The sequence below is a fragment of the Larus michahellis genome, chromosome 1 (genome assembly GCF_964199755.1).
Source record: "Larus michahellis chromosome 1, bLarMic1.1, whole genome shotgun sequence".
NCBI lineage: Eukaryota > Metazoa > Chordata > Aves > Charadriiformes > Laridae > Larus > Larus michahellis.
Window position 1 is genome coordinate 61,928,134 of NC_133896.1, and position 27,152 is coordinate 61,955,285.

Consider the following 27,152-nt stretch of genomic DNA (forward strand, 5'->3'; position numbering starts at 1 on the left):
CTCCACCCCGAGAAGGGTAGGGAGAAAAGAGAGAAAAGTAGGGGAAAAGGGGAAAAAATCAACCTCATGGGTTGAGATAAAGACAGTTTAATAGAACAATAACCAAAAAGGAAATTAAAAATAATAATAATCGTGGTAAAAGAATACCCAAGACAAGTCGCTCTCACCGCCCAGTAGTTCAGTTGCCCAGCCCAACCCAAGCAGAGAGCATGGATTCCCCCCTTCACCCCGGTCAACCCCCATTTATATACAGAGCATGACATCTATGGTATGGAATATTCCACTGGCCGTGCTGTTGTTCTCTCTAGGGTCCTTCTCAGCTTCTATGGGAAGCTGAAAAAAGTCCTTGACTAGTATAAACATCACTTAGCAATAACTAAAACAATATGCATTATTGACATTCCTTTCATACCAAATCTGAAGAAACAGCAACCACTGGAAAGAAAACTAACTCTATCCCAGCCAAAACCAGGACGCATCCTTACCCAGCAACAGCCTGCCGCCCCTGGTTCTTGGGAAGCAATCAGCAGGCTGGCCAAGGGCTTCATAAATGCTTCAGGGCCTGCTGCTCCTGGACGGTTTCTTTCCCAAGGACCAAGTAATCTCTTTCCAGGTTATTCAATCAATATATAGCACTTTAATCAGTGATAACAACTACTTGAATTATCAGTTGGTATTTTTTGACTTCATTATATAAGAAATGTGTACACGTCCTTCAGTGTTCTTTTGTAATACGTTACATCTACATGTAATACTATACCAGTGCACTTTAGCTATTTGCAGGGGTTTCCCACTCTATTTTTTTCAGTGCTGTATTTGAAGGGTGAGACTACACAAGTGTATTACTGAAAATGAATGCCGCTCACTTGAAATGTTGTTTACAATTCTAACGTGAAAATTTTGGCTTTACTTAGCCAAAAGCTAACTAAAAACTAGGCTTTTGCTTAGGTGACAAGACTTGTTTTCACTGTTTAGTAGAGATAGTGATGTATGTACAGAGACACTTTACAGAAGGACCAAAAGAAGAAAGATTACTGGAGGGAAGGGATGGAACCTCTTCCCCCACACACACCTTGACCCTTCCATATTTAGCATTCTTAGAGACAACTTAGGCTCACTTTTAAATGAGGGGCAGAAGAATAGTTTTTTGTAAGAAGTTGGAGACCTAATAAAGGACATCTGAAGAGTCCATACCAAGAAGCTCAAAAACAGCAGAAGGAAAGTAGCCTAGGTGCCAAGTTTGCCATAAGAAATCACCCTGTCATTCCTTATTTCCACGCATCGTGGACACTTGGCAAATATGATTAAGGTACTGAGAAGTTCCTGTGAACACAGTGGTCTCTTAGCAGAATGTAAATCACATTCAGCTGTATGCTGCACAGCAAAGTTCACAGAAAAGCCTGTGAGCATCCCTATCTAAAGACAGGACAAACCACAAAGGCTTCCACTCCAAGACAACAAAGGATGCAACTCTCCTGCTAAAGGGATCGATTCACTGCAGGGAGCAATTCCTGGCCAGCATCTGTCCTGCTGTGCAACAGCTCTTGCAGGTTTAGCGCCCATGGAGCAGCTCTGGCACATCCGCACAACCTGCACAGACTTTGGCTCATGTCTCCACTACCCACCTGGTCACACCTTGAGTTTGTACTGCCGTTTGCTCACTCCAGGCTGCCGGAAGGACAAGGCCTCCTGAAATAGTATCAGAAAACTGAGCACGCTAAACTCATGAAATTCTTTCCCCACTGCCTTTACAGATTTGCCTCTGGAGAAGACTGTCCTCAAAGCTACACATAAAGCTTCAAGGGAAACATGGTTTGCTCAGAAGTGTCCATGAGTTGACGTACATACAGTGATGGCTGCTGATCAGAAGGACCCAGTGGTACTCTGAATGAGCAAGGGGGCCAAGGTGGCTGACAGAATAGATAAGAGCCTCAAGTTCAATCTTAAGGCTTAATCTTCTCATCAGCATTCTCCCTCTTGAACCATGTTAGTAGCTCAGTAGGTGAACTCCTGTTTAGCAAGGAAGTCCGTAGAATACTGGTTTTGCTAGTGTTTGAGAAATGTCATGCCAGAAAAAAAAAACAACCAGGGGGCTGGATGTTGTGGTTTAACCCCAACCAGCAGCGAGAACCACACAGCCAGTCACTCAGTCCCCCCATTTGCGATGGGGGGGAGAATCAGAAGAGTAGAAGTGAGGAAAAACTTGGGGGTTGAGAGAAAGACAGTGTAATAGGTAAAGCAAAAGCTGTGCACGCGAACAAGGCAAAACAAGGAATTCATTCACTGCTTCCCATCATCAGACAGGTGTCCAGCCATCCCCAGGAAAGCCGGGCTCCATCACACCTAACAGTTACTTGGGAAGACCAACGCCATCACTCCGAACATCTCCCCCTTCCTTCTTCTTCCCCCAGCTTTATATGCTGAGCATGACGTCACACGGCATGGGATATCCCTATGGCCAGTCACGGTCAGCTGTCCCGTCTGTGTCCCCTCCCGACTCCTTGTGCCTCCCCAGCCCTTGCTGGCCAGGTGGCGTGAGGAGCAGAAAAGGCCTGGCTGCTTAGCAACAACTAAAACCATCAGGTTTTTTACCAACACTATTTTCCTCCCAAATCCAAACCACAGCACTATAGCAGCTGCCAGCAAGAAAGTTAACTCCATGACAGTGGATTACTGTTGTTAGGAAATATGTAGTAAGGCAGATTTTGGTTTTTTTCACCCATTGATGACGTTTTTAATTACAAAAGAGATAAAAGTAGAAAAGCTTCTCTCTTCATTTTAATGATTAAATTCATATTTCAGATAATTAAATCAGAAGTCACAACACTGTTAGTAAGGCTTGAGGGACCACAGTTAAACCATTAAAGATGGACAGTATATTTCTAGGAGTAAGTTAAAGAAAACTGAAAGTTCTAGCCAATATATTCAACAATAAGTGTGTGTTTGCATCAGTGTCATATATCATCTTTCTGTAGCAACCTGAGTCTAGTTCAGTGTCTTGGTCCTAACAAAACAGGTAATAGAGTGGCAGAGAGAATGGGAAAACTTGCACAGCGCCACTGACCCAGCACGCGTTAAGCCAAGAACCGGTTTAGTTTTAGGAGGTTTAAGACTCAGAACAAGATTCCTTACCACCAGCTTCTGTGAGATTTTAGCATTCACCAATCCGAATGTCAAGACGTACAGGCAAGAATGTTTTTCAAACAGCTGTGTGGTAGACTTTTTATAGATCATGATGGCCAGTGTGATAAGTAGCCCAATGTGCAGGCCTGGAGAGAGAACGCTTGTTCCCTGAAATACAGAGACAGAAAATTTGGCTTCGGCTTCAGTCACACAGTAAGGTCCAGATTTCATACATATTGCAAATCCCGTTAAACAAAACCAAAGTTACCAAAACTAAGGGAAAGTCCATTAGCATTATGTATCCCGTTAGCATTACGTATCCGGCTATTAGTATCCCGTGCAGTGACCACTAATCAATTTTGTATAGCAAATTCATTGCTGGTTCCTGCAACAGAACAAATCCCTTAACAGGTAGGGAGAAAGTAGATAGTGAAGTCTTTGCTTTAGCCATCCAATGCTCATACGCTTGTCTGCTTAAACGCTTAAACAGGTAAAACCCTTATGATCATCTGAAGTGCAATAAATTATGGGCATAAATTATTCAGACCTTGTTTTTTGATTTTTAAAGCAACTTACTGCTATCGTAGATCCATTCTTTCCAACCCCGCCACCAAAGATGACACGGAAGTAATTGAAAAAAGAAAGTGCCGTTCCACACAGTATGCCAAAAACTGCAAAGAACTTCAGTTCTAAGCCCACCAAAGGGACCTTAGCAGGAAAAACAAGAGAAAGATATTAAAAGTTAAGGATAACACCTTTTTAAAAAAGTGACTGAAAAAAGCTACTGATAACTACTAAACAATTGTTTTATTTGAACTCTTGCTTTCCTGGGAACAAGCTCTGGAGGACAGTGTTTGGAATTTGTTTCCTTACTAAGGAGACAACAAATTGCTTTTGTAATGTTTAAACTTGACTTCTGAATACTGAAGTTCAGGTCTTGAAATTCAGCTAAATCTTACTGTGTTTGTCCCTACAACGTTCTTCAAATTTTTTTTACGACATAAGCAAAAACTTGACACAGCCTGCTGCATCACCACGGCACGGGAGCGGGGAGAAGGACAGTTCCTTCTATTTCGCTGGGTAAGACAATACTGAACCACAGGAAACACAAACACCATCTGCCTGCTTTGTGTTTTGGTACATGTTGTTTGTATGCTGTATCTTTGCATGGAGAATAGTCTCCAGATAACAAATTTTAATTAAACAGTTACCTTTCAGAATCAATTGCAGTTTCAAGCAAACTTCCAAAGGCAGCAGAGGATTTAAAAAAAACAGAAGTAGTAATAAATTGAAACCGTTGACGATATTTTTTGAATAGAGATTGTTTTGAGATACAGCATAACTACCACAGATCTTAATACTGAAGAAAAAGCAATCATAATTAAAGTCTAACATACCTACTTTATTTTCCAACATGAAAATAAGCTGTTGGAAAATAGAACAAAAGTGACTTGCAGGATGGGGGAAGGAAACAAAGTTTGGCTAAACTTTTCTTAATTGCTGAGTAAACTCATGACTTAATTTGAATTACTTGGTGGGTTATATTAATTTCCAGTGTTTATCAGTAGCATGGAATGGTCTCAGCTCTTCCATGCGCTATAACCAAGCGGAACTATACATTTCTGAGTAAAGACCCTAGAAAAGATGAAAATGCTAATCTAATCTATTTTGATCTCATCCACCTAAGTACAACTTCAAAGATCATAATAAAAGCCAGAGACGGAGAAATGCTTTTGGACAGAAGACAGTTCTTTAATTAAAGATATTTACATTTATGTCATCTGTGACATAACTGTTGAAACTCAGTACATCTCCATTGGCATGTAAATATGGATTACTTGACCAAAACCGCCGTAACATCTTCTCATGGTTTTGTTAGATTGAAGCATTTTATCTTTAAATTTTAAAATAAAGTATCCTATAAATCATTTAACCGAACAGAAATACATGTCTTAAAATAAAATATACGAAAGAAATAAAACCAAACCAAAAACTATTTGTAAGAGCTCAAGTATCTGCAGAGTATCGGTTCCAGATCAGAAGTTTATACGTGGCAGATGGGGTCTTTTTTCCTCTACGTAGCTCTAAATTTGTGCATAGGAAGTCACACCATTATACCTAAGTTAACTACAACATAAAAATAACCTACATTTGTACAATAAGCTAAACCAGAACATCAGACAACTCGTAGGTTTTGATGGGACTCACACAGGCGAGCTGCAAATCCCAGAGGAACTGTGAACACTTAATGGGAACTGAACATTCAACAGAGTTCGGAATACTTAACGCATTTACCTTATAGTCCCATATTGCTGTGCCACCATATGCAGATATCAAGAGCAGCATTGCTATAGCTATCTGAACTTCAGTGACATCAACTCTGTGAAGGAAAAAAAGGGAGATTTAGTTAAAGAAATGGTATTTTTGCTGTAAGTGTAAGGCAGCAGGGGGGACACACCAGTGACTTTAAATTAGCTCCTTCAAATTACATCAATGTATATAGAGTATGATTTTCCTTGACTGAGAATGGTACTCTGTAGAGGCATACATCTTTGGCTAAGATTTAATTTTAAATCTACGCTCCTTATCTAGAGCCAGCTACTTATAATATTAGTAGGGGGAAAATCTTTAATGAATACATTGTTAACTATTTGAGAATTTTGTATAAATTTACAGACTTGATGTGTAAGTATCAAATCAGAGTTTAAGGCAAGCTCACAGTAAATGCAATCAAAATTTCCATTAAAAGCCTATCACAAAAAAGTATGGACCGTGAAGAGCAGGCTGGGACAGAAGAGATTTCTTTAAGCCATCGTATCATGAAAACTTGACAGATACAGCCTGCAAAACAGAAGGGCAGTATTTTGAAGACTGAGTCAGCGGATAACTAAGCATCTGCCCTGTTTCAGAGGGCATCTAATTGATATCTTGCTTTTTTCCATAAAAACATTTTTAAAATACGGTGCCTTGTATGGCCTCGAGACTCTCTGTTCCATCTTTTTTGTTCTCAGACAAGATAGACAACTCTTTATTACTGTATTTGATTAATGAAATGTTTGAGGAGACATGAATATACATAAAAAAAGTTAAGCGGAGGCCCAAAAGAAAAAAAAAAAACGATACTTTCAATAAAACTTTAAAATAAACCAAATAAATGCGCATCTAAGGTTCCTTTTATGCTACCAAAAGTTTTAAGAGAGGTACCTGATCTTTGTACTGAAGTTACCAATAAACAGTGACAAAGGATGTTTAAAATGTAACATTTCTTTAAGCAGCTAGAATAAATTTGCAGTTTTAAGGTATTATGACCAAAGTCAACATGTATTGTTACTTGCTTAGCGCATGACCTGTTTGCACTGGAAACTGTGTATTTTTAAAGGGAGATAGGAATCAACTCTTGGCCAATGGAAAAACATTTATCTGATCTTGATAATCACAGTAACAATAAACTCCCTTCTTTCATCAGAAAGACAGTGATAAAATATGCCAAGTTTCATCACAAGCTTCAGACTCTTTGCCTTAGAAGAGCCAAAGTTGAAGCTGCAACTAGATGATGAGCTCAGCTGCTGGTAGGAATGGGTCATCCTCTCCTTCCTACGCCCTTGCGCTCCCTCACCGGTGCCAGCTCTCGTGCTCGCCGGACTGCGAGGTGAACCAGTTCAGCTGGCTAACCTGAAAAGCGGAGGCTTTTAATCTTCTGCCCATTTCATGAATTGGCCTGAAGTCAATTAACAGAGTCTGTGCAGGGGGGAAACGGGACAGCGCTGCTGGGAAGGGGCTCCGCCTTCTCTACCGGGGATGGAGCGTTACCTCTGCCCGGTCATGACTGTAGGTGCACGCTCAACTTGACGGTTACGTCATGCTGAAGCGTCCGTATGCAAGTGTTCAGAGTCTGCACTCTGTACTATGAAAACCGACATTTCTAATCCGTACCACGTTTGCTGTTGCTGGTGGCAGGAGGAGGCTGGAACTTGAAGTTGAGTGATTATAGGTGCCAAAGTTCAGTACTTCGTTTTACAGAGGCTCAAGACTGTTGGTTGCAACACAGCGCAAACCGGAGTCCAAAGATTTCAGTCGGACACTGTGCAGTATTGTACACAACCTGACAGTAGTGGCACACTACCCAGCTGCTCTGATCCTTCCTGGCCACCAGCCGTAGGACTCTCTCATCTGTCATTTGACTTCTCAAATCAAGCGCTGCTAATTCGGGAACAGCATCAGTGAAAGCTTCTGTCCATGTTATTATCATATTTAGAGCAATATACTAATGCCTTCATTTAGACTCTCACCTCTGTGCCTAAGAGAAATAAAATTGCGAGCCTTGAAAAAACTCTGACCTGTTTTGACGAAACAGAAGTAAGTTATATTGGAGAACAGTTGTGTCTATTTAACTTCAAAAGGTAAGCATGGAACACCAGGCCATCCCAAACTGCTTGTACTACGCACTATCACTATATTTACATAGAAGCCATTAAGTTTTTAATGAAGAAATTTTTACGGGGTATAGGAGTCTCGGTGCCTTCCTGATGTAAGGAAATCATTCACACATTTTAGGCAGGAATGAAAGGCACAGAAAAGCAATCACATACGCGGAATGCCAGAGCTCATGGCACAGTCCATCTCCCTTCTGTGTAGTCCACTGTCATGTGCGGAAATTATCGTATTTCAGCCATCGCTCTAAAGCATCTGTTTTTGTTTACAGCACAAGATGTTAAAAAAGGAGGATGGATAGGCAGGTAGAAGAGCTATAGTTTGTGTGGTAAAATGCATTATCAGCGAATAAAAAAAGAGCTCTTGGCATTACCACAGAGACAGCTTTCTTTTGATACAGACACGGAACAGTATGCAAAGATAGCTGATCACTGGCCTGTGTGCCCAGCGTGCTCAGATTTGCTAGGGTGCTTCTTGCAGGTCAGAGCTACTTAGGACTACAAACAAGTGACTTAGCAAGTGGTGAGGATTAGCAGAAGGACAGCCTTCATCTAGCACGTATTTCCAGTTTTGCTGCTGCAGAAGTCTCTGATCTTTCCCTCTTTTCAGAAATCCTTACCAAAGTGCAGCTTGTTGTTTAAAAACAGCAAAAGGCCATGGCCAGGCACCACCACAGCTGCCAGAGGGTGCAGCAATCCCCACACCCCACACTATTAAGGAATTAAATTGAAATTGTTATCTTCTACATGAATGTCATGACTCTTCCTCCTACACTGCAGTGAGAACAGATGAAATTTCTACTGAGCCATGAACAGCATCACAGCAATCTCTACAACTGTGACCTAACACAAAACCTAAAGGACATCAAAGCCAGCATGAACCAGATTAAAAGTAAAGCCCCCAAAATAAACTTGGGGTAATTCTGCAAGCTCTGTGGAACTCCTTGCCAAAGGATGCAATGGTTGCAGAGAGTTTGTTTGAAGGAAGACTGAAGATGTCTACGGAAGGGAACCCCATTAGCAGGGGAGTTTCTCTAAAAACGCTTGTGGTTCAGAGTCCCCTGGGCTGAAACTGTTCTGTGGCTGGGAGGTTACAAAGGGAGGTACTGTGGTACTCTAGATGCTCGTGCTGTGTCCCTACTCCTACACAGAACACTTGCTTACATGGCAGGCAAGACCTCTCCGGTCTGAGCCTGCATGGTGCTTGTATGGGTTCCGAGAACAAATCCACAAACTAAAGAGCCAAATGCATGCAAAGAAAGCATACACAGCTAAAATCAGCTGCTAAAAGAACAAGTCCTCTACTCGGGATTATGCAGAGTTTTAAAGTTCTTGCCAGCTAAAACACAAGCCTGCTAGGGTGGAAGGGAGATGAGGAAGGTGGCGAGTGGAAGAGAGAGCAGGGAAAAAAAATCAAGAAGAAACGGAAATCAAGTAGCTAGCAGTCTCAGACATTAAGCCATATGTACTTCTAAAGATACCTACTTACTTTCCAAACCTTAGTATGCCTGATACATATGTCTGCCAGTGAGCAGAATAGAACATGAACAGTCCCACAAAACAACAGAAAAACAACCAGTCAGGATTTGTTCCTAGTCGGATTGCTATGCAGGATCCAAGGACAACAAAAACTGAAAAGCAGAAACGAACATGTTAGTCATACACCCTCTTTGCTTGCAGTTAAGAGAAATAAAATAAAAAAATAAATCACAAGGCATTTTACATCCCTGTAACAAAGTAACGGTGTGACTGATAACTTGACTGAGCAGCTAATCTCTGGGACAGTCCTGGCAGGAGACACCAAAACACAGGACTCCTTTTCTTCCCAGTGGGGGCCCCGCCTCCCAGCCTACAGTTGCCATTGTCATCTCCTGTTCTTTGTTATCACTGACAGCTTCAACCTGAAGGGCCCAGCTCAGAGAGACTGGTAGTTGCACTTCTCTGGGAAGTGAGGCATAAAGAACGTACCGATTCCCAGGGCAAACATTTCGGCCATTAACCTTTTATAGAAGTACAGGCATTGCCACCAAGGGCAGCTAGGTTATAGAAGGTACAACTGAGCAAGGTTTACTTTTTAAGGACTGCAAATCAAATGCTTTTTAAACTCATTCTTCTAAGGAATGTAAATTATCCTTTCTCCTAAGTGTCAGGCTGCATGCCCTATTACCAAACTGATATTTTGGCACCTCACTCCTAATGGTTTTAAAGTGAAAGAGGGGAGATTTAGATTAGATATTAGGAAGAAATTCTTTACTGTGAAGGTGGTGAGGCACTGGCACAGGTTGCCCAGAGAAGCTGTGGATGCCCCATCCCTGAAGGTGTTCAAGGCCAGGCTGGATGGGGCTTTGAGCAACCTGGTCTAGTGGGAGGTGTCCCTGCCCAGGGCAGGGGGGTTGGAACTAGATGATCTTTAAGGTCCCTTCCAACCCGAACTGTTCAATGATTCTATGATTCTGAAGTGGAATCCTTAGTTTCACAGGCCAGCATCAGTCATTTAGGTCCTTACAATCCTTTAATAGGCATCACCTGTACCCTACTGGAAAACACAAGCTATGTGTAGTAAAGAATCTCTCAGCATTCTCTTACGGAATTCTTTGCTCACCATCTAGCTCGTTCAAAGAACACTGTACATGAAGATGCACAGTAAGTAAGAGCAGAACGTGCATTATCCAACATCTGCCAAAGGTAATTCTGAAATATCCTCCCTTATACTGGCCAGGGATGCAAAGGTCAGGGGCAGCCTTGGCTGCAGTGACCAGGAGATGGTGACGTTATCCTAAAAGGAGGGGACATGCTGACCCTGCTCTGAGCAGGCAGTTGGACTAGAGGATCTCCAGAGTTCCTTTTCAACTTCAACAACTCTGTGATTAATCAGCTCCTCTTGAAAACAGGTACCTATTTTAAAACTAGGATGGGTAACAGTAGGTTAAGGCTACCTGTGGAAATAGAGTCGCAACCATGATCAAAGAGTTCTCCTAGAGGAGAACTACTGTTTGTTCTTCTGGCTTGCTTCCCATCAATGGCATCCAGAGACTGGTAGATAAAAAGTCCTAATGCACCCAGGATGTATGCCCAAAAAGGTGCCTGAAAGAGAGTCACATAAAAGGTCACTAGGCAGTTCCCAATTTCTTAGCTGATAATCCATTTAATTAAAGGTGAAATATTGTTCAGCACAGAACTATACTACATTGTGCTATTTTTTACTTAGTTAATGGACAAACCAAATTCCTTGCACTAGTCTCTACATGAATTGTGGTAACTACTATAATGAACTACTCCAGATACAGCAGTGAAATACAGGCCCTTCTATTTATTTAAAAATAACCCCAACTTTTAACTTTAGCTTCTTTTCTGCATCAACTGACTTATTTTTCCACTGTAAACCCACAGTATTTCTATAATTATTTGTATCCTTTGTGATGAAAAGTGTTATGAAAATAAAATTAATCTTTTTTAAAGAAAGTAGTAGCAAGACATTAAAGTTCTGAGCAGTTTATGTGATAGACACTTAGATGATTTGCTCAGATTTACAACATATAGATATAAAACACCATTACATTTTACTAAATAAAGACTTCAGCTTTTAGGAAAAGAGATTTTTTGCAACATACAAAAATTGACTACATAGGTACATAGGACGAGGGTTTTAAAAATTAAGTCATTCATTAAATATGAAAGAGCAACTATCTACTTAATATAGACTATCAGAGTTTCAAAACAAGCTGTGAATCAGTTACATCAACACTAGTCTCGGATTCAAAGGAACTGTCCTACAGTAGTACCTTTCAAAAACATTATTTTCATACACACAGTATGTCTTCGTTTGTCTAGGAATTAGTTTTTACTAAATATTATTTATAACACCTTCTGTACAAAGTACAGGTAACATTTTTGCCTCAAGTAATTTCCAGCGGTATCCTTAACATTTAGAAGCACGGCTCACAAAAACGGAGTCAAGGTAGGCATAAAAGCTGGAAATGCAACTTGCAGGTTAAATAAGTGAATGGCCACAGGCAGGCAGAGAGCTGGATCCCTGCCCACTCCCAGGTAAAGAACTGTGGCTCTACACCCCTGCAATTCCTCTCCTGCAGCACAAATACGAAATACATGTAATCGCGTTGGTCTAAGGCCAGTAAAGGCTATTTAATAGATTTAGACAACAGATCAAATCTGAGCGAGCTGAGATTTGTCCACACTCACATAAACCCAGCGTCACTGCTAAGGAAAAAGGAAAAATGACAGTTGCCAAATCAGTTCACAGCCAGGGACAGGAGAAGGCAGCAATAAGAATGCAGATGAGGTGAGCTGCTCCTCCAGACATCCCGTTTTCTCATCATCGTTATACTCACTGATTTGAGTTAGAAAAGAAGTTATGCCTCCAGTCAGACTGATCACAAAACACATCCTTCCCAAGAACCAGCATGCTCAAGCGAGGTTCAATTCTGAACGGCTTTTCTGCTGTTATTTAGGACTTCCTCATGGCTGATACACAATGTTATGGCTTAGTTCTGTGCTTTTAATATGGAAACAATATTGTCAGCAAATTTATGTTTTTCCAGCTACCCAGTATTTGGATCATTTCATTACTAAAACATTCAACCATTTAAACTCAAATGCTTGGCTGCTTCGCTCAGCTTTGAAGCAAGTGACAGTCAAAGAATTAGGGGCTCCAGCTATAGGCGAGAACCCTGGATTTCTATTTACATAGAAATCCAGAAAACTTCGAAAATTCTTAAAAATTGGCATGGCAGCCTTTCCCCTTAATTCAAGGAAACTAAGAAAAACTGTCATCACAGATCATGTTGGAAGCCTTGAGCAGGAGAAAGAGGATGAGTAGATATTCTTATTCCAATAGGCATTTAACATGCTGATATCTGATAACCCCCCCAAAGATCACACTATAGAAATCCAGGTCAAGTGATGACAGCAATACATGTTTGATGCCTACCAGTGGAATTAGTCGAGTTATTTAGGTTTCTTTTCCCTTGCTAGTCCAGTTAAACAAAGGAATTTTGTATTGGGGATTGGGGTTAAACCGGGGAGTGAGTTCTTAGCCATCATTTGAAGAAATTTCTCTCCTCTGATGAAGGGGGAAGGACAGAGCCTGTGGACACCAGGAGGAGCCTACTGCCACCCTGCGTTCGCAGATCACCAGAAGCCAGCTGGAGGAACAGAGAGCTCAAGGGCCTCTCCTGGTGCAATCACACTTGGTCAGATGTTCTGCAGGGAGGCAGCGGCTACCCGTCGGCCCCAGTTCTTGCTCTCCATCTTTTCAAAACAGAGGGCTGCCAGCCATTGTTCAGGTATTTCAGGACATAAAAGCACAGTGAGGACCCTGGTGAAGCAAAGATCATTTCACTTGTGATATAATCCACATACTAAAGCTACCACAATACCCATACTAGTTTATCTGGATAACTTTGTTGTATGGAGAGTAACAGATATTCTCAAACAAGGCAAATCCTGACACAGACCTATGAATGAAGCATTATGAGCAGAAAGGCGGGGAGAAACCACTGGTTTCACTGGAGTCCTTTGAAGTAGTATTTTAAAGACATTTCCAATTTTATCACCGATATTACTGTGAAGTGCCACAAAGGTCATGTGCAACGTATTACGAGTTGTCCTTACTGTGACATACTTCTACTAGTTATGAAAAGATAGCTTGAGATCTATTGAAACTTGTCACGTTAATCCCCGGATTTTGGCAAGTAAACTGGGCCGCACTGGGCAATTCCATCCAGGACACCACTGGTTTTTTTGGCTGCATTAGGCTCCCCTCCTTTTGCAACCAGCTACCTATAACTGAAATAGATTTTAGTTTGCTTTAAAATCATCAGATTCTCCATATCACAGACAAAAGTATCCAGCACTAAATATGTTAGCCAAATTCCTTACCTGCTCTGCGTTCACCCCCTCCAGTGTGGGGTACATCACCAATTAAGTCAAATGCCAGAGCGTGATCAGTTTCTTATTTAAATGGATCATTTCCCCACTGAAACATCAGCGAGGAACAGAAACCTGTTATAGCACTTTATTTTTTTTATCATTAGCCATAATGGTATATGCCATGTGCTTGGTATTATCACAATCTTTTGAGATGCAAACTCCATGAAATATAGTCTCAATTCTAACCAAACCAGAAGGCTCGCACGCTGGTTACTGTAGTTTATGAAAGTGTCCATAATCCACAGAACATGATGCAAGAATTCTTATTCAAGGTAACAACACCTACTTTTACCTTATCTCAAAACAAGCGTAACACATTAAATGTAAAAATAAACAAATAAACCCACTTCAACTCAAACTTTTCGTATTAGGTCTTTTCGACAAAGCAATGGCTTTTGTCGACTTGCAAGTTATAGTACAGGTATAACCATTAAGACTGCTGATCCACGTCCGTTTCATTAGCTCCTGCTGGGATAAATCAATGCAACGGTCCCCTCAGATTCCAAAACTAAAATGCTCTGCTCCTTGATGATCTGGAAAGAGGGGGAGAGTTTTCATCCTCTTCCCAGCAAGGATCATCTGCATCCATTAACACCTGTAGCGGATGCATCTGTATCCCCGCAGTTGTGGAGAAGGGAAGAAGATCCTAGTAGGAACAGGGGAACAGGTGTCTGAGAGAGCTTAGAAACACAATCTGGAGCATTTCATCCTTAGGGTGTCAGTTCAAATTCAACCCAAAGTGGTAATAACCAGAGGTCCCTTGTGAGCAACTATGCATTTAGCAGATTAAATGAATGCTCTAATGTTTTCATCGGTAAAATACCGTTTTCCAAATCACCAAAGGTAAACAGAGGTTTCTGAAGTTCCCAATAACCACGGATTCTCTCTCTGCTATCTGCCCTCTCAATACAGCTACAGCTGCCATCTCCTCCGCCTTCTCACATGCCTGGCTCTCCATCGAGGGATGTCCCCTGCCGGCTTCCCACGCCGGACCCAAGTAGTTTGCAAATTAGAGAAGTGGGAGCATTTGAGAATGCTGACATGGCTGACAGACTCAGCAGAAAGGTCAGGAAGCTCCCAATAATCATCAGCTTTTCACTGATGAGGTGTTTATTATATCTGCCCAAAGTTATATCCCGTCCAAGCAAATGTATTATTTGGCCAGAGCTAGATGCTATTCTCATGGAACTAGAAAAGAACACAAACCCAGGCGGGGGAAAAAAAAGAAGGCTTCTCTGCTTCAATTAGAAAGGATGTCTGAAAGATGATACAGCCCCAGAATCTTGTCGCACACAGATTTGGTACAGCAGGTCTGGCCATCTACTGAACCAGAGGGTGTCAAAACAAAACAATGTGCATACAGCGTTTGACAGGTATGTGTGGCATGACTCTCCTTCAGGAAAAAGTGTAGGCTGAACAGCAGTCCTCGTTCTTCTGCTCCTGTGATTCCACACCACAGAAGAGCAAGGACAGCTGCAGAAGACTAGATGTGGTAAGAAGATCCTTTACCGCCTATTTCAAGCAAAGCTTTCAAGCCCAGGGAGTTCAACAGCCCAAGCTTATGCAACATTTAAAGATTCACCCCCCTGTAATTTCTCATCACATTTAGTCATAATCTCGCTTCCTCAATCCAACACCACGGCAACTGATTTCACCCTATTTTACACAGCCCCTCTTTGGAACAGACCCAGAATAGAGAAAGACATTTTTACTGGACTTCCTCCCTCTTCCCCAAAAAGGTGGGTCATTTCTCTCACTTCTGTTTCGGACCAAGCAGTATGTACAACTGTCCTAACAGCAGGAGAAGAGAAGGGGCTGTTTAAACCTGTATTAAAGCAGGGGGAGAGGGCAGGGAGGAAATAATTAAAAAAAATAAAATAATTGTACTATAGCCCAACAGCATTTCATGCACACCAGGGACTCCCTGCGTTCCTCCAGCATCCTCCTCTCCCCAACAAGCTCCCTCTGAAAGAACTCCCATCCTTCTATGTTGGCGTTTCTGAACCTTTACTGTCTTCCTTTATGCCAAATACCTCTTTCTCCCATCCACTACTGAGTGCTCCATTCTTCACTTGTGAGAATGGGCCGGATTCCCCGCTGCATTCAGTGCTTCGCAATTCTCCTTTACCAGGTCAGGGGCTTAGTGCTTCTTCCTTCACACCCCCAGTTCATACCAGCTGTTCCGGTTCCCCTCTTTTCTAATTCTTTATTCTCCCTCCCACAAAGCTCAGTTGTGCCCTTGCTATTTACGCAATTCCATGCCTGTCAATGTCTTCCCTTCATTTCTCCCTCTGACAAGAAAAAACTCAAGATGATGCCTCTTTCAGTTCAAAAGGTGGGGTTTGAGAAGTTTGTTGGGTTTTTGTAGTTACTGTTTTTTAAAGGGAGCTTTAAAAAGAGAGATTGAGATAAGTAGAGACAGCACCTCACCGATGTTCCTTTCCCTCCAAGCAGTTAATAGTAGAGCTAGCTGGAGCCACCTAGACCCTCCCCAGCTTTTTGGTCTTCCTAGAAGCATGGCTTTCTAAATAGCGTGTTTCAACAAGGTATATCACCTTTTTATAAATGCACTACACCATCTTTTAAGCAATTCTACAGAGCTAGCCATCGCAAGCCTCCCTTCCCTCCCTAGCTTTCTGCATGAGAACCCTTGAGCCCCTGCACCCTTTCGCCATCACTGCCCAAACTAAAAATCCATAATCCATGCTTTTCTCTTCCTGCATTCCTCTACTCCCAGTAACCTGCAGGAAACTATAGACAACAGAAACAAAGGCCTTAAAAAAACCCAAATAAATGAGATATGATTGAACCTAAGAAGCAGAGTGCACGCAGGACAAGTCTTTATCATTGGATGAAATCCACTCTGATCAGTTTAGGCAGCTCTTTGCTTAGATTCTGCTATAGCTGCTACAAGACTATTTTTTTTCAATAGATATAAATTCAATGCAACGTAATGATTACTGTTAACATAAACTTCTGTCCTGAAACTCTAGCTTCCCACAGTATTTTAGAGACCTGTTGCTAAGCTCGAAGGATTACCAAAGTCGGGCCCCTCCACGAGCAACCATGAAAGCAGCAGGATCAGAGTAGTCTTTCTTCTTTTTAATAAGATAGAGAATTACGTTTAGCCAGTTTTCTTCCTAGTGTTGATGCAAGGAAAAAATTAACATGTCAGTGTTCCCCAGAACGGGAAGGGGTGACAAGAGATTCATGTGCAAAACCTAATGAAGTAACTGTAGGTACTTCAGAGCAGTCAGCTTGCAGAAGAGCAAAACAGTTCACTGTCCAACGGTGGGGATAAAATGGAAATCCTCACTCAAGAAGTGCTCCTTTTACACTCTAATGCAGCAAATACACACCCTTCATACTTAAAGTCAGCAGAACTTTTCATTCCTAAATATTTGAAATTAGTGGGGAAAAAAGGAAAAAAAAAAAAAAACAACCAAAAAAACACACAGAGAGAAAAGGAAAACAACCCCAGCCTGCAGTCACAACAAAGAAAATATTTCAAACCTCCACGGAATATGAAATGTGCAGGTAGTGTCCTTCCCACCACCACACCTGGTGTAGCAGTCCCGCCTATTATTTCTATAGATTACTGTCCTAAATTACAAAAGTAGGAAACCAGACAAACACTACAAATATCTACACACATGGATTTTAATTACGACAGTGCTTAAGAGTTGCCATCTGCTAATAGCTTAGCTGCAAATAAGGCGGCTTATGTTGAAATGTGCATTTACAGGAGAACAGGGATATAACCCATGTCCTTACTAGACAAGAAGACATTACTGAAGCAGACAATATTTTATAAAGCCAAAACATATTGTGCTAGTCAGTAACAAACTGTCTTTTAGTGGCTACTGATGCTGATGAAGATAAAAAGAATATTGTATAAGGAAGTAACAACTACACAGTAAGAGAACAAGGGAGCATTGTATGATTTCAGACATTACTGCATTGTGCGTGGGGGGAGGGGGGGGAAGTAGTATTACGTGGTGGAATTCACTGCAATAGGGCATAATGGAAGCTGAAAGTACAAACAGGTTCAAAACAAATAATTCAAAAGGCAAAATCATGAGGTGGAAGGTGGGGAAATAGATCCATCAGTTGCTGTTCTAGCAAGAAACAGGAGTAGAATCCCTTGCTGAGAAACCCCTAAAGCACGGTGTTTTGGCAGCTGGAAGGGTATGTCGGGGAAAGATCTCTTTCCCAAGCATCTGCTGGCAGCTACTCTCCAAGGGATTTCAGCTACCAGTCTTACTTGTTTTGGATGGTTTGTACAAACATCAAGACTTCAATGTTTCCAACAAAGGACTAATAGAAATGGCACACTTAAGACTGGTTAGCGAAAAAAACCCACAACCACACAAACCAACTCTTAAAAAAACCAAACAACCAAACAAACAAAAAAAACCCAAAAAACCAACACCTAAAACCAAACCCTGCTTGTTATTTTAACTGAGTCTTCTATCCAGTGCTGCTACACTTCCACCAAGAGAATATAACAAGTTCTTCTTAGTCCATCGGGTAATCAAGACTTGTTCATGAATGGAAGAGGTGGCTTGGCAGTATAGAGAGGTGGTGTTGAAATGCCCTATGCTACTAGTTCAGCCTGCGATTCAATCACCTTTAACATCATTTCCAGTTCCACCTTCCCCCCAGCCCTTCCAGCCTACACATACAAGTCAAAAGTACAAAGTAGATATTACAACAGTACACATCACACCTATTAGTGTTGCAACAGTTTTAGCTTTTTAAAAAAGCCATCCAGAACCACGACATCTTAGGTGGAAGACAAGATGAGTCATTAAAGAAGCGGAAGAGAGATAACGATGCCCTAAGTGATGCAGCAAGAGAAAAGTGAGGGCTTTTCTCACAGCACAAAAACCAATAGGGTAAAGAGTCTGGCTTTAAACTACATATTTTTAAAGGATATACTGCTATCTGAAAAAGGAAGTTTAATCCTAACTGCAGGTTCTTATAAAATTCAGCTGCTACAATTCAAAAAAACAGTAAAGTTCCTAAAACTCAACCTAAGATTTCCTGGAAGGAATAATACCCTGGATGTCTGCAACACAACCTTTTTCTTTTTGTACAAGGGTCCTCAAGGGAAAAATAACTTAAAATTTACTTTCTGTTGTTTTTGGTGTTTTTTTTCTGAATAGCAAACAGAAAAAGCAAAGAGAAAAATCCAGGCACATAGCTGGCCCAGGACTGATATCTACATCACAAAACTAAGCTAAAGGTAGCAGTTCCACATGCATTTTAATTCTGAAAGTGCCACTAGAAGACAATCTGCGGTTTCCAACCACTCACTCTCATCTCTATGCCTCCAACACCACACACTGCCTCTACCTGGTGATGCAAATCAGGGAAGTGATCAGGGTTGGAGCAAAGCAAAGTTGATTTTGATCTAGATCAGCTTCCTGATACGTCTGCCACAAACACCTCTGCTAACACAAAGGGCAAAGCAACTACAGAAAAAAAAGGTTGCTTCCATCAACAAGAACACTCACCAAAGTATATCTAAGTTATTAAAAAAACCCAACAAACAGCCACCTCTGCCATTAGGATTTTAACCCATCAGAATGCCAGAAAAACAAAAGATATTTTACCCCTTCAAGATATTTTACCTACACAAAGCAATTTCCCCCTGGTATGTCCCACCCTGACTACCATGAAGACTCTACATTGGGAAACTCGTAACGGGCTGGGAAGCTCCAACAGAGCTCCTCAAGTTGCCAGAGAAACTGTAGGCAAGCCAGTTTCAGCGACAGCAGCGTCGGCCCCGCGTTAACAAGCCTGTTTTCCCTCCAGAAGCTATAGCAATTAAGCGCTTCCCACGTGAGGAGGGGAAGCATTTGAGCTGCTGTCAGCTAACAACGTCTGCCACACGACCGAGCCTCAGCTCTGAACTACGCGATGCCGAAGTGTCCTCAGCCATGCCTTGGGCCAGCTCTGCCCTGCGCCCGGGCACAACCCGCACCCTCTCTCTGGGCCGGCGGCTGTTTCTGCCTCCACGTCCCCTCTGTTACAGCCGTCCTCTTGAGCAGGGAGGGAGCTTACGTCTCCTTCCCAGCAAGCCGCCTGAGCAGGGGCGCCGGCAGGGGACATAAGATGGTCCCTGAAGGAGGCTGGGGTCCCACACGCCAGGGCGAGCCTGGCTACAGCTTTGCTCCATCTGGTGTGGGCCAAGGAGCCGCTCAGAGCCCCATCCCCACGGGGAGTGCTGCCCCGCGAAGGGCCGGGGAGGCGAGAGGAGCCCACCGAGACTATTCCCCATTTCACGCCGGCCCCGCAGCATTTCAGCGTTACAACCTTAACACCGGCCGGACCCCTGCTACCCCGAAGCCTGGCCCCCGCACCACCGCTCCCCTCGTTTCTCGGGCAAACCCGCCGCCCTCCCTTATCCCTCCCTCCCACGGGAAGGGCCACCCGCGGTGGGGCCGCGAGTGACAGGGCACCACACGCTGCGGCGGGCACGGGAGGGGGGGACCCAGCGTTCCGGGGACTGTCAGGCTCCGCGGGGCGGCGGCCGGGGCAGGGCCGCCGGGCCGAGGCGAGGAGAACGGGCTCTAAGGGCGAGGCGGCGGCGGGCCGTGGCGGGCGGTACCTGCTCGGTGGCGCTGGGGCAGTAGGCGATGAGCGGCAGCGCCGTCAGGCAGTTCAGCAGCAGGCCGCCCAGGGTGATGGCGTTGGGGGCCAGCCCCAGCGGGACCTGCTCCACCAGCCAGGCCCAGTAGGGCTGCAGCCACGGCTCCAGCAGCGAGCGCCCAGCCGCGTTGTAGCGGTGCTGCTCCAGGCGCTTCAGCTGCGCCGGGCTGAGGGGCGCGGGCAGAGCCCAGGGCACGGCCATACCGCCGTCGCCACCGCCGCGGGGGCCGTCGCTCACCGGACGGGACCGGGGTCAGGCCGCCGCCGCTGCCGCCGCTCGGGGCGGGGCAAAGCTGAGGGCCGCGGCGCGGCGGCGGGAGGCGGAAGAGGCCGACGCCCAGCGGCGGCTCCGCGGGCGGGGGCTGGCTAACGTCGGGCGGGCGCCCTCGCCCCGGGCGCGCTGTGGGTTCCTTCGCCCCGAGGGCACGGCTCCCCCGCAGCAGGGGACCCGTTTCTCGGGGGCTTTGCTCTGGCCGTGGCGGGTCCCCCAGCCCGGCCTCGCCCTGAGGGGATGGGGCTCCCCTCGGTCGTGGAGGGGTTGCGCCCCGCGAGGGCTCTTCCCGCCCTTCACATCTCCTCTCGTCGCTGCTGGATGTGGGCAGGGTGGGTTGAACACCCCTTCTCCGCTGTGTTTTTTCCTTATTCATCTTATTTTTCCTTTTCCGTGTTTTGTAATGAAGCGGGGGATCACGCACTGGGTGGCCGCCGAGGTGTTTTGCCAGAGCAAGGCCTGGTTGTGCAGCAGGCGACTTCCTTGCAGCCGGCAGGACACCACAGCCACGTCTGCAGGCAGGTGATCCCCACTGTATGGGCCAAGGGGGCCTCCAACACCAGGAAGAGACCCACAGGCCCGGGGAGTGGCCATCATACCCATTGTGGGTCACCAGGACGACTGCGTTAGGCTGGACTGCCTTTTACCTTGTTCACCTGCTTGGAGATGGTGCTTTGACACAAATAACGCCTTTTCAGAAACTGTGGCACGTCAAGTTATTTGAATTGGTCACATGAAGGATTTTAAGATGTATCCCTGACTCTCTAGGAAGGTATGTGGTTTCTGAAGGTGGCCAAGTGCTGTGTAGCTGTGTCAAAGATAAAGTAGAAAGTATAAAATACAACCTCTAATGAGCATTACATACTCGAATGGCATCTTCTTAGAATCAGGAATCCTTTTTTAAGTTATTCCATTGTGAGTCAGAGGCTGCAGCTTTCTGGCCAGAACAACAATTTCCTGGACAGAGCAGTTTCCTGTTATTCAAAGTGAGCCGACTCCCTTTGATAAAGTTAATATGTTTTTGAGTAGCTTTCTCTACTGCTAGGATCAGGAATGGTTGACACAAGCAAAAGGGTGGTTTCAAAATCCCTTGACATGGTGCGTGCATCCCGAGTGCTATATTGTTCATCAGCTGATTTCATTTACAGATCACTAAATGCAGTATGATATGGAAATTGGGATTAGGGATTAGGAAACAGAAGAGAGGAACTGCCAGCAAAGGAGGGAGTAGTACATTACACAATGAAGAATGATTCAGCAATAGCCAACGAGAGAATGGGAAAAGGGAAATGTGTCAGATTCACAACCTGCTAGATCCCCAGTCCACTGGAGTTGCTGTGTTTGGAAAAAGGTAAAACACTTTCTTTTAATACCCTGTGCATCGCTGTGGTCGATGAACGTAATGGTACTGGTATTTATGGAGAGATTGCTCAAGCTCTTTGTGATACCAAGAGGAAAAGCAGAGAAAAAAACTAGGAAAAGAAGTGGAGGGGAAAGTAAGTGATATAAAAAGTTAGGGTCACATGAATAGATGAAGAAATAGATCCCTGACTGAATTTATCACTGAGTTTGGGGAAGAATTTGTTTTAATTTAAAAAGTATTCAGCAGCAAGGCATAGGACAAGAGAACATAGAATTTAGTGCATTTAGAACATAGAATCCAGTGCATTTAGGCTTCCAGCGTTTCCTCAGTATTCAGGATACAGTTTTGCTTCCAAATGCTCTCTGCCTCAGCAAAGGAGCAGCTTTACTTGTCAGTCAGGAAAGCAGGCCATGAAAATCAAGTGACACTAAGTACAGGGTGCTTAAAATAGAATGCCTTTTGCTCCAGAATCTCAAAATGCAACAAAAGACATTCATAAAGAAAGTCTCCCTTCACAATGCTCTGTAAAAGGTAGCAATATTACACTTTTTTTTTGCCCCTAAAAGGAAGTACAGGAAGCTTGAAACATTTTTTATAAAAGGAATATTTTTAAAAATTTCTGACTCTCAGTAAAGACCTCCTTATAAACAGCATATCTCAATTTAGGTATTCTTTAAAAGTTTTGCATGTGTCCCCTTTCTGTATTTGTGAGATTATTTTCAGTGAGGGAAAAATGGGCTGGCGGCGGCCCTGATCTTTCAATGAAAAGTAACTACAGTGCCTGTATCAAGCTCCAAATACAGCAAATTGAGAATGGATCTGTACTTATACAACAGTAACATTTATTTGCCAAATGCTCTTCCATGGGCAAAGAGAGCAAGCCAAGAGAAAACAAAATAGTTTCCTCTGGCTTCCTTAAAAATAAGTCCCTTCTTTTTTTTTATTAACTTTGATTCTTCTTTGTGTGTTTATACACATTTGGGTCTGCCTTCTTATTCCAAGTAATAAATTTCCTTGACCTGTGTAAATCAAACTGAACACCGAGGCAGAGCTTCCAAAAATACTAAATTCCTACCAGAAATGGGAAAGTGTGCAGAAAAGAAAATCCTTATTAAAGGATTAAAAGTGCTATTGGACTATAACCTCGGCGTGTACTAGTTGATGGAGAGTGTACGTAGCAAAAAGATAATATGAATAATGCAACTAGCTGAAGACTTAAACTAGTTTCACATATTACGAGACATCAAGGAAACCAACCATAAGCCATAAAACCCATACTAGTTTCATTTCTCCTGGGGCTTTTGTGTTTTCACGGAATCACGGAATCTTCAGGGTTGGAAGGGACCTCTAGAGATCATCTAGTCCAACTCCCCTGCTAGAGCAGGATTGCCTAAAGCACATCCCTCAGGGCTGCATCCAGGCGGGTCTTGAAAATCTCCAGAGAAGGGGACTCCACAACCTCCCTGAGCAGCCTGTTCCAGTGCTCTGTCACCCTCACTGTAAAGAAGTTTTTCCGTGTATTTGAACGGAACTTCCTATGTTCTAGCTTGTGCCCATTGCCCCTTGTCCTGTCGCTGGGAACCATTGAAAAGAGCCTGGCTCCGTCCTCCTTAAACCCACCCTTTAGGTACTTGTAAACATTAATCAGGTCCCCCCTCAACCTTCTCTTCTCCAGGCTAAAGAATCCCAACTCTTTCAGCCTTTCCTCATAAGGGAGGTGCTCCAGTCCCATAATCATCTTGGTTGCCCTTCGCTGGACTCGCTCCAGTAGTTCCCTGTCCCTCTTGAACCGGGGAGCCCAAAACTGGACACAATACTCCAGTTGTGGCCTCACCAGTGCAGAGTAGAGGGGGAGAATGACCTCCCTCGACCTACTGGCCACAGTCTTCCCTATGCAGCCCAGGATGCCATTGGCCTTCTTGGCGACAAGGGCACACTGCTGGCTCATGGATAATTTGCTGTCTACCAGGACCCCCAGGTCCTTCTCCTCAGAGCTGCTTCCCAGCATGTCCGCCCCTAACCTATACTGGTGCTTGGCATTCTTCCTTCCCAGGTGCAGGACCCTACACTTGCTTTTGGTGAACCTCATTAGGTTCTTCTCTGCCCAGCTCTCCAGCCTGTCCAGCTCACGCTGGACAGCGCTATTTTGCGCTTACTTTATCTCATATGACCACGTTTTATTTGCTGGTCTCTGTTCCTCCTAGGTCTCTTTCAGGTTCAGTAATTTCCTGGAAATTCCATGTGAGCTGACTTTCAAGAAATTTCTTCTTGGGAGCACTGGCTCATATCTTCTACAGCATGATATTCTGCTGCTTCTATTCTCTCTAGGTTGTTTTGCCTGTAGTTATTGTTGTCTTTCGTATGTCTTTATTCTCCCAAGCTGGTACTGACAGCCCATTTCATTAGCGTTTTCTTAACTCTGGTTTTTGCCACTTTATTTCATCTACCAAACACCATCCCTGGAGAATCCCATTAGGCAAATCATCATAAATCAAAACTTCATTTTTTTAATTCACTATTTAAGGTTCTGCAGCCTGTTTTACATCTACTAGAAAACCCTTTCCTATCCTACTGCATCCTGTCATTCCTCTCAAAGTCATTTTCAATTAATTTTTAATCCAGAGACTTGGCTGGCCAGCATAGTTAGTGAGAGCATGAATTTATAGCACGCTAATGCCCACTCATCCCAGTTCCACCCACAGCCCAATACCCAGTACTTCCTATTGGCGTGGCCCATCTCCAGCCTGGGGGCCAACCAACGGCAAGCGCTGGGCAACGCAACCGGGGAGGAATTAGGGGCATCCGAATATAACGCTTACCATTCACACAGTGAAAAGTAGCTTAGTTCAGCTTGTTTTTTAACACTGCTGGCATCTGGTAGAAATTAGAGTAGCTAATTCTGTCAGCAGAGAGCCTACAGAAGCTGAGGTTTATGCTGGCTTCCAGGTTATTATGTGTGGTATATTAAGGCTGAGGAGGCAGATAGATACGTAAGCTTGAAGCTGTAAACATCATTGCATACAAAGTGCAGGTGGCTACACGCATCCTTTTTGGCTTACTGAAAAGCACAGACTCCTAATAATGATAGCTTTTGATGCTGACTATACTGTATCTCAACAAACTGACATTATTTTAAATGAGGGATGTGTGCTTCAGTGCTTAAACCTGCACAGCATATGTTCAAACTGACCCTCTCCCACAGCCTTCTGTGCTTCAAAACAGATGAAGGGAGTCCCGGTTCACTGGTGAGATACAGAATAAAGAGAAATTATTAATCCTTTATGATTTTTTCTTCTTAGTAGACGTGTTGCCACGTGTTGCCGTCTTTCATGCGTGGGTGTGAATGAATGGGTAGGAGAGAATTGATTTTGGCATGATCGGGGTGAAACGCAGGTGGGGGTGTCCAGGATTGCTGGGAATGGAGAATTGCTTCCTTGCACACATGGCAGCACAGAAGAAATCACAAAGACAGAAAGAAGAGAAAGAAGAAAAAAAGGATCTCAGAGTGAGTAAGATTTACAGAGCAAAGTGAGAAAATGCATTCAGAGGGGAAAATACATTTCAAAGGGAAACAAGTGGTAATTCAACTGCAAAACCAGCACTTCGGCAGTGGCAGTTCATAGTAACACATTCTTTTATTATTGCATAATTACCGACTGCTGGATGTTTGAAAAGGCACTGATGTCAGATAACCATCTTGTAATGTACTGCTGGTCTAAGCAGACCTGTATCTTTATGAACCATAATTGGAGATCAATCATTAGTCAGCAAGCACATAACCTACCCGATCTCTACAGCCAGAGTGAGAACTGGTTAATAAATGACAGGGCAATAGGGAATCGCCAGCCTGGCCTAATTACGTGTGACCTTGTGCCTCACATGCTTCAGAGTTTACCGGAGACTTACAGACAATTGCCCCCACTCCTGAAATACTTGGAGGTTAGTGACGCTGGAGTTGGAAAAGTAATGTAGACATTTTACCTTATCTAAGGCATTTTTGCCTTGCGTGGTAAACTGCAAAGCGATATGCTCGGAGTCCCTTTTCTGCTACGATACCTACAAGAGCTCCGTGAATTGCTGAAGGAGGGGGCGGATCCGTAATGATGAAGACAGTCACAGTTGGCATTTATAATATTTAAAATATTGAAAACATATAGATAGAAAATTGCATGTATCTATAGCATTTATCTTCAGTCACATTCTGTGTCATGTATCTTAAAGTGTAAGCCCGATGGGTTAGGTGACTGCCAATACTGTTTTCCACTCAGTGTAGTGGGCTCAAGTTCCTGCTTTACAGTATGTGGAGATTAAACAAGAAATGTGGTAAGATGAGACAGAAAAAAAACCTAAAAAAACGGTAAACAAGTCTTGATCCATCTTAAACACTTCATATTTATTGTACATTAAATAAAACAATTTCAGCTCAGTTGAGAGACTCATGGGTTGGATTTAGGAAACCAAAACTTCTAAAGGAAGATATGTTCAGCTTAAATGATCGTTAAGTACATATGTATTAATTACGTTATAGTAAAACCATATTCTGTTTAACAATTCTCAGGTGAATAAGATACATTATCAAAGAGGTATGTATTCCAAGGGTCTTATTGCACAGCTACTGGCTAATCCATGTACTTTCAGTCTGAGAAGGATATGCTTTGTACCACCGAGTACAAATCTGACTGCTTCCTCATTTTTATTACGCGGCTTCTCCTCTTTCCTCATTAAAAAACAGAACAAACACAATATCAAACAGAAAACAAAGCTGAACATTACAAAACGTGTGTTGTCTTCAGTTCATTTCATTTCAACTCCAAAGCAATCCATGCGTATTCTTTCTTTTCAGTAAGAGCAGGTAGGGAAAACAAAACAACAGATAAGAAACAGAAAAAAAAAAGGGGGGGGGGGGAATAAAATCCCCAACCGCACGTTTCTTCTGTCATCGCAAAAACTAAAATGCTGTAATTCTGCTACAATTTCCAGCGCGGTGGGAGGTAACACTGTGGACGGACTCTCACTTCCCCTCAGTCTTGTCTGCCTGTACTTCGCGCATATATGAATCAATGATATGCGGAGGCACACCATCCATCAATAGTCTGAAGAACGAAAGCCCACCTACAAACAAGGAATAAGACAATCTTCAGGTTGAGGGTCCCTGGAGCAACAGCTTTGTACCTTTATTTTCTGGCGTAAGCAACAAAGATTTAGTCAGTCCCTATTGCGTACTTGGTTTTGAGATGTGGTAAAATTCATCCCTGTTCAGAAGTCCAGCACTAGAATTAACCATTATTTAATCTCTGTACTTTACACAACTTTCCTGTCCTCTTGTGCAGGATGAATTTCCTTTCTAGGTTGTCATATA

The 27,152-nt window shown here is 43.3% G+C and overlaps 2 protein-coding genes across 4 annotated transcripts in view; both read right to left on the reverse strand.

The window, feature by feature from the left end:
- CHPT1 (choline phosphotransferase 1) overlaps positions 1-20,561 on the reverse strand; it is a 25,015-nt gene extending 4,454 nt beyond the window's left edge. Inside the window, exons 1-6 of one of the 2 annotated variants that reach the window (XM_074581867.1) lie at positions 20,119-20,561; positions 10,490-10,637; positions 9,043-9,184; positions 5,419-5,503; positions 3,700-3,831; positions 3,133-3,291 (exon numbers count right to left, since the gene is read on the reverse strand). In XM_074581867.1, coding sequence (XP_074437968.1) covers positions 3,133-3,291; positions 3,700-3,831; positions 5,419-5,503; positions 9,043-9,184; positions 10,490-10,637; positions 20,119-20,361 — 909 coding nt within the window. In that variant the 5' untranslated portion in view covers positions 20,362-20,561. The remainder of the gene's footprint in view (positions 1-3,132; positions 3,292-3,699; positions 3,832-5,418; positions 5,504-9,042; positions 9,185-10,489; positions 10,638-20,118) is intronic. The other variant, XM_074581857.1, reaches the window with a different exon arrangement.
- Positions 20,562-26,165: 5,604 nt separating this feature from the next.
- Positions 26,166-27,152, reverse strand: part of MYBPC1 (myosin binding protein C1) — a 79,822-nt gene continuing 78,835 nt past the window's right edge. Inside the window, exon 29 of one of the 2 annotated variants that reach the window (XM_074581895.1) lies at positions 26,166-26,905. Coding sequence is in view for 1 of the 2 variants with exons in the window: in XM_074581904.1 (XP_074438005.1) it covers positions 26,805-26,905 (101 nt within the window). In the remaining variant the exon portion in view is untranslated. The remainder of the gene's footprint in view (positions 26,906-27,152) is intronic. The other variant, XM_074581904.1, reaches the window with a different exon arrangement.